The sequence below is a fragment of the Colias eurytheme genome, chromosome 18 (assembly GCF_061535395.1).
Source record: "Colias eurytheme isolate Ceu_HAF_F1 chromosome 18, ilColEury1 Martin Lab GWU primary, whole genome shotgun sequence".
Classification (NCBI taxonomy): Eukaryota; Metazoa; Arthropoda; class Insecta; order Lepidoptera; family Pieridae; genus Colias; species Colias eurytheme.
In genome coordinates, this window is record NC_142997.1 from 15,001 (window position 1) to 22,698 (window position 7,698).

At 44.9% G+C, this 7,698-nt stretch overlaps 1 protein-coding gene across 1 annotated transcript; it reads left to right on the top strand.

Annotated features, from left to right (window-relative positions):
• Window positions 1–2,033: 2,033 nt before the first annotated feature.
• On the top strand, window positions 2,034–3,317 carry LOC149900397 (uncharacterized). The gene has a single exon (XM_090112329.1). The coding sequence runs from the start codon at window positions 2,037–2,039 to the stop codon at window positions 3,315–3,317; it is 1,281 nt and encodes a 426-aa protein (XP_089968455.1). The 5' UTR covers window positions 2,034–2,036.
• The last annotated feature ends 4,381 nt before the right edge of the window (window positions 3,318–7,698 follow it).

Sequence of the window (7,698 nt, forward strand, 5' to 3'; positions counted from 1 at the left end):
AACCTAACCTAACCTAACCTAACCTAACCTAACCTAACCTAACCTAACCTAACCTAACCTAACCTAACCTAACCTAACCTAACCTAACCTAACCTAACCTAACCTAACCTAACCTAACCTAACCTAACCTAACCTAACCTAACCTAACCTAACCTAACCTAACCTAACCTAACCTAACCTAACCTAACCTAACCTAACCTAACCTAACCTAACCTAACCTAACCTAACCTAACCTAACCTAACCTAACCTAACCTAACCAGTCATTTGCCCGAACGCGGTCCGTAGACAGCGAAATCGCATCGCTCTTAAGTTTATTTTCTGTAAAAGTGGTATTTTTTCATCTTACACACCAGTGTGATATACCAGTAGATGCGCGTTTCAACAGCTAATACGGACGCGAAAACGGTTTTAAAATCGCACGAGCCAGTAAAAAGTTATCACCAAAAGAAATTTTTACGAAATCAACAAAAAGTACGGCGTCGCTGGGAAGTCCCGATTTATATCGGGGACTTCGCGAACCGTAACTGCAGTGTTGTGTGTGTTGGTGATACGAGTGCCTGTGAAAATTTTGGGATTTTTTGGACCCATACATAAGGTAAAACAAACAATTTTCGGCAAGCCGGGCGGTGGCAATCCTCCCTAACTCAGTGCATGGTGAAACGATACAAGTGCAAATAGACGCGTCTTATCAAAATAAAGGTTGTGGTTTTTGTCCCGAGGAAATCGGTTGAAAATTGGCGAAGATAGACACCAAAGAGTGTTTTAACCTAAAAGTAGAAACTTTCTTCCGCCAAAACTATACTTTTCTCCTTTCCCCCCACCGTGTTTCCTACTTAAATTAGTGCTGGGATATTCCATACACCTTCCCGCACAAAGATAATAAATTATCTTAACTCCTCATAACGTATTTCGGGAGAAATATCTAAGTAGGTCACGGGTGCAATCAACAAAACAGTAAACACGTGGTGGCGAATTAATGTTTTCTTTTTAACCTAATTTATATTTTGTATTTGTATATTAGTATTTTGTAAAAATAGACCAGCTACATCATTTTTGGTGTAGCTGTTAGACTAAGGCATTATATACTGAGTGCTTAGGGACCATATTATATCACACAACACAATAATATTATAATATTATTATCTTTTATTCATAGGTATTATTTGTCCATATATGTATTCATTTTGATCTTATCTATATATTAATTCTATCTTAAATCATAAACAGGCGACTCCCCTATTGGGAGACCTGATAGTCTTAAGTAATAATAATAATTATTAATTATTGACTTGAGTGGTTAGTACTGACTAGCTAGCTTTAGTAAGCTAGTGCTAGCTTAGTAGGTCGAACCGTACGATAATAATATCGTATAACTTATAGATTGACTTTTTAAACTGAACTATAGACTATAATACTTATTAGGTATTACTAATATCATATTAGTATTTGCTGCTCATTTCCATTTTTATTTTATTTTATTGTAATCACTGACAGGTTCCTCCCCTATTGGGAGACTGATTAAGTATAAGTATTGACTCATTTATTGACTTGACTTTTTTATTGTTGACCAATTGTAATTATTACGGACGTATTAATATTAATATTTTATTAATATTTTAAATAGTGCTAAGTTGACAATTTTTAACTATCAGTGACCTATTAATATTTTATATTTTTATTTTATATTATATTTTTATATTATTATTTTATATCTTATTTATATCTGTGATATTTATTTTAATTGTAATTATTGACAGGTATCTCCCCTATTGGGAGACCTAATAGTGTTAAGTTGACCATCCTTAACTATCAGTGACCTATTAATATTTTATATTATATTTTTATATTAATATTTTATACCTTATATTTATATCTGTGATATTAATTTTTAATTGTAATTATTGACAGGTATCTCCCCTATTGGGAGACCTAATAGTGTTAAGAATAATTATTATTGACAGGGGTTTTTTTTTTTTTTTTTTTTTTTTTTTTTTTTTTTTTTTTTTTTTTTTTTTTTTCTCTCCCCTAAGTCATCATGATCCACACTCCCCAGAGGCGTGCCAGTGACACGTTCACTATCTCCGAACCAGTGAAGAAGCCTGCAACACCTAAAAGTCGGACTGCAGAAGGGAAAGCCCTTCTGCTGAAAGGGAAAGCCCACCTGCGGGAGTCCCGAAATTTAAAGACTGATATAAAAGACGGGGTAATTACGGCGCTAGAAAGGATGTATGAAATAATAAAAGAGATTGAATTTGAACTCACCAATGCCAGGGCTGGTAGTGGAGGGCGTAGTGGGGACCCTATACATCCCCCCCCGCCATCCGATGCTGGTCCCAGCGTAGTTGACGACGCATTGGTGAGAAATCTGGACCTAAGTGAAGGAATGAAAGAAAGTATGAAAGAGATGATGACAAGAATGGAAGATATGAGAGTAAGCATGCGGGAGAATGAAAATAAAATGGACAAATTGAGCTCGCTTTTGGAGGGCAACATGACTGTCGCCAAAACGGCGAGTTATGCGGGCGTTGTCTCGAAGGGAGTCATAGAGAAACTCCCCGAAGCAAGAGCCCTGCATTCGGTCATGGTGTCATCCAAAGACGAACAAGAGACGGGTGATGAGGTGTTAGAAATGATCAGAAAGACTGTGGATGCAAAGGACGGATGGGTGAAAGTAGAGAGGGTAAGAAAGGTGAAGAACAGGAAGGTGGTCGTCGGCTGTGCAAATGAGGAAGAAAGAATCAAGGTGAAGGAAAGGCTGAGAAAGAATGAGGGATTAGTAGTGGAAGATGTAAAAAATAAGAGCCCTCTACTAGTCTTCAGGGATGTAATGAAATGCGAAGTTGACGATTTCGTCACAGCATTCAGTAATCAAAATGCAAGCATCCTTGAGGGCCTGAAGGGGGAAGAGAGAAAGGTAGAAGTAGCGTACGTGATGAAAGCAAGGAACCACCTCCAGAACCACGTAGTGGCCAGGGTGAGTCCACAGGTATGGAAGAGATGCACGAGTGAAGGATACGCCCATATAGGGCTAAGTAGAGTGAAAGTGATGGATCAAAGTCCGTTAGTGCAGTGCTCGCGCTGTCTTGGGTACGGGCATACGAGACGAATGTGTAGGGAGGAGAAGGAACGATGCAGCCACTGCGCCGGTCCTCACATGAAGACCGAGTGTGACAAGTGGCTGCGGGGAGAAGTGCCTCAATGCATCAACTGCATAAAGGCTAAGAAAGGCAGCGCAGAGCACAGCGCCTTTGACAGAGAGTGTACGGAAAGAAAGAGGTGGGATGCTCTGGCCAGATCGGCGGTAGCGTATTGCTAAGGTTGCCCAAGGTGAGTCCTTCCAGTACCGAATGCTGCAGGCCAATCTCCAGCGGAGCCAAATCGCCACACGGGAGCTACTGCTCGAAGCCACCAAGCGTAAGGCATGCGTAGCATTGCTGCAAGAGCCCTACGTTGGTGGGGCGAAAAGTATGAGGACATACAATGGAGTGAGGATCTTCCAGAGCGAAGGGGAAGGGGGTGGAGCAGTAAAGGCGTGTATTGTAGTACTCGACGACACACTGGATGTCGAACTACATACACGCCTTAGCAGTAACAACATCGTTGTGGCCACTCTCAGAACCAAAGCCTGGGAGATGATTGTAGTGTCCTTCTACTTCGAGCCCGATAAACCAGTGGGGCTCTACCTGGACCATCTTAGGCGGATAGGGAGTGAGCTGGGTATCCATAGGATGGTCCTGGGAGGCGATGCGAACGCAAAAAGCCCGTGGTGGGGTGGCGAAATGGAAGACTCGCGAGGAAGAGATGTGTCTGCTGTACTGGAAGAAATGGGAATGCACATACTCAACACCGGGGACATCCCTACGTTCGATACCATTAGAGGTGGGAAAAGGTACTCTAGCTACGTGGATGTGACAGCGTGCTCCGACGATCTGCTGAACCGAGTGGACAACTGGAGGGTTGAGGAGAGTCTCACGAGCTCGGACCACAACGGCATATCCTTCGGCATCAGACAACATAAATCCACAGGCACGAACATAATACGAACTACACGCATATTTAACACACACAAGGCAAACTGGACTCAGTTTCATGAGAAACTGACCCAGCTGATGTCGGACAGACAATTAACTATACAAGACATAGACACAATACACAGCACACAACAAATAGATGACGCAATAGACAGATACACTGAAGCAATCACACAGACATGCAGAGACACAATGCCGACCAAAAAACACACACAGAAATTCACCTTGTCGTGGTGGAATGATGAGCTCGCGCAGATGAAGAAGCAGGTGGCCACGAGGAGACGCAGGATCCGAAACGCAGCACCTGATCGCAGAGACCGCGTGGTTGGATTGTACCTGGAAGAAAGAGAGATGTATGAAAAGGCAGTGAAAGAAGCGCAAGAGAAGAGTTGGAAGGAGTTTTGCCGGAAACAGGATAGGGAGGGGGTCTGGGAGGGCATCTACAGGGTGCTTAATAGAGCCACAGGGAGAGAGGAGGATCTGCCCCTTTCGAGGGGCGGTGAGACCCTCGATGCCCGGAGCTCGGCAGAACTGTTGGCGGAGACCTTCTACCCCGAGGACCAGGAAAGTGGTGAAAGTGAGGGACATCGTCGGGTGCGCGGGTGTGCGGAGTCCTTGGACACCGAACCACCGGCGGGCCCGGATGACCCTCCTTTCATCATGGAGGAGTTGAAGAGAGCCGTAAGGTCCTTCAACCCCAAGAAGGCCCCCGGGGCGGATGGCCTCACGGCCGACATCTGTCAGCACGCTGTGGATTGTAACCCGGGATGGTTCCTTGCCTTGCTCAACAGATGCCTCTCTGCCGCCTACTTCCCCGCACAGTGGAAGTGGGCGACCGTGGTTATACTGCGAAAGCCGGGCAAGGAATCATATCGGGTACCGAAAGCCTATCGACCGATCGGCCTCTTACCTGTGCTCGGCAAAATCTTCGAAAAGATGCTGGTCGGCCGACTCAGGTTTTACCTGTTGCCCAAAATAAGCCCCCACCAGTATGGCTTTATGCCACAGAGGAGCACCGAGGACGCCCTCTATAGACTAGTGAACCACATCAGAAATATGAGGGAGGAGAAGAAGATTTCTGTTGTGGTATCGCTGGACATAGAGGGAGCCTTCGACAGCGCCTGGTGGCCAGCCATAAAGGTGCGGTTGGCTGAAGTTGGGTGCCCGGGGAACGTGAGGCGGGTGATCAGCAGCTACCTGAGTGAAAGGGGAGTGAAAGTTAGATATGCGGGCGTGGAAGTGAGTAGGGGGACCAGCAAGGGGTGCGTGCAGGGATCCATAGGTGGACCAATCCTGTGGAACCTCTTGCTGGACCCTCTGCTATGGATGTTAGAGGAGATGGGAGTATTCTGTCAGGCGTTCGCCGACGACATTGTGTTGGTCTTTGAGGGTGATACGGCCCTTGAAATTGAAATGGAAGCTAACCGTGTCTTAAATGCAATAGATGAATGGGGAAAGGAAAACAAACTAAAATTTGCACCGCATAAAACTTGTGCCCTCCTTTCCACGAGGAGATTAAAATATGACGTGCCACGGCTCGCTATGGGGAATGTGGAAATAAAATATTTTGACCATATAAAAATATTGGGCCTAACAATAGACAGCGGCCTCACCTTTAACGCCCACGTCGGGGCTGTATGCCAAAAGGCAATAGCCCGGTATAAACTCTTGGCTAGGGCAGCCAGAGTTGGTTGGGGACTTAGCCCAGATATTATTAGAACTATTTATGTAGCTGTTATCGAACCGACTATTATGTATGCATCGGCAGCGTGGGCACCCACCGTGGAAAAGATGGGGGTCCAAAAAAGGCTGAACACCGTACAACGGGGCTTCGCCCAAAAGATCTGCCGAGCATATCGGACCGTCTCCCTGAACTCAGCTATGCTGTTGGCTGGGATACTCCCCCTTGACCTCAGAATTCTCGAAGTCTCGAGACTATATGGGATCAAGAAGGGGGTGTCGCACCCAGCGTTGGGAGACAGGGAGGTGGAAAGAATGGCTCCGGCGATTGAGGACCCACATCCGGCAGAGCAGGAAGGGCTGGGGTTCGGGCTGGTGGACGAGGACTCGTATTCCGACGTGGCTAATAGCCACGTACATAGGATCTACACGGACGGCAGCAAGATTGAGGGTCGAGTCGGAGCCGCCCTTTCCGTATGGGAGGGGGAGGCCGAGACGAAGGCCGTCAAGCTTGCTTTGCCGCCGTATTGCACCGTCTACCAGGCCGAACTCCTAGCGCTCCAAAGAGCAGTAATTAGAGCCTGCAAGAGTGGAGTGTCGAAGGTCGGCATCTTCAGCGACTCCAGATCGGCCCTCCAGGCAGTCACACTCGGTTCCCCCCACCCCCTTGCTGTGCAAACAAGGGCGGCCCTCCGAAAAGCTGCTTCGCAGAGGCGGGAGGTCGCTCTGTTTTGGATCAAGGCGCACGCAGGGCTAAGGGGGAACGAAAGAGTGGACCAGTTAGCCAAGGAGGCCGCTCTGGGGTCGAAGAAGAAACCCGACTACGATCTGTGTCCTGTTTCATTCGTCAAGCGTATCCTGAGACAGGATACGATCGGGGAATGGGACAGGAGATATGATGTGGGGGAGACGGCTGGAGGCACGAAGCTCTTTTTCCCAAGCGCTGCTGCTGCATACAAAATAGTACGGAAAATAGACATCACACACCACACCACACAAGCACTGACTGGACACGGTGGATTCGCCTTCTACTTGAACAGATTCAAGCTGAAGGAGAATCCATCGTGCCTGTGTCAGCCCGGAGTCGACGAGACGGTTTCTCACCTGTTGCTCGAGTGTCCGATTTTTGCAAGAGATAGATATGTTATTGAGCAAAAATTGGGCATCGCGATGACGGGTGAGAATCTGCCCGCGGCCCTGGGGGACAAAATGAGGAATGAATTTCTGGAATATTGTAAGTACATTGTTGGGGTGGTAAACAAAAGAAACTGTGATAAGCTGTGATGTTAGGGTTAAGTTTTATTGTTGTGCCGTGTTAATTTGTATATTTATTTGTATTGGTTTTATTTTTATTGTAATGTTTAAATTGTTAATTTTAAAGTGACTTTTAATTATTGTATTTTATTATTATTTTGAAAATTTGATTGTATATTGTAAATTCGTATTTTAAAATTTTATTGTATTTTAATATTATGTGCCCATATTGTAAATAAAGAAAATTGTGTTTATTATTGATTAAAGAAAATAAATGTCTCTAGACTATACTCTAGAGAAAAAGCAGACAACACCCTGCGATGGCGGGTGCTTTTTCAAAAAAAAAAAAAAAAAAAAAAAAAAAAAAAAAAAAAAAAAAAAAAAAAAAAAAACCTAACCTAACCTAACCTAACCTAACCTAACCTAACCTAACCTAACCTAACCTAACCTAACGTAACGTAACCTAACGTAACGTAACCTAACGTAACGTAACCTAACGTAACGTAACCTAACGTAACGTAACCTAACATAACGTAACCTAACGTAACGTAACCTAACGTAACGTAACCTAACGTAACGTAACCTAACGTAACGTAACCTAACGTAACGTAACCTAACGTAACGTAACCTAACGTAACGTAACCTAACGTAACGTAACCTAACGTAACGTAACCTAACGTAACGTAACCTAACGTAACGTAACCTAACGTAACGTAACCTAACGTAACGTAA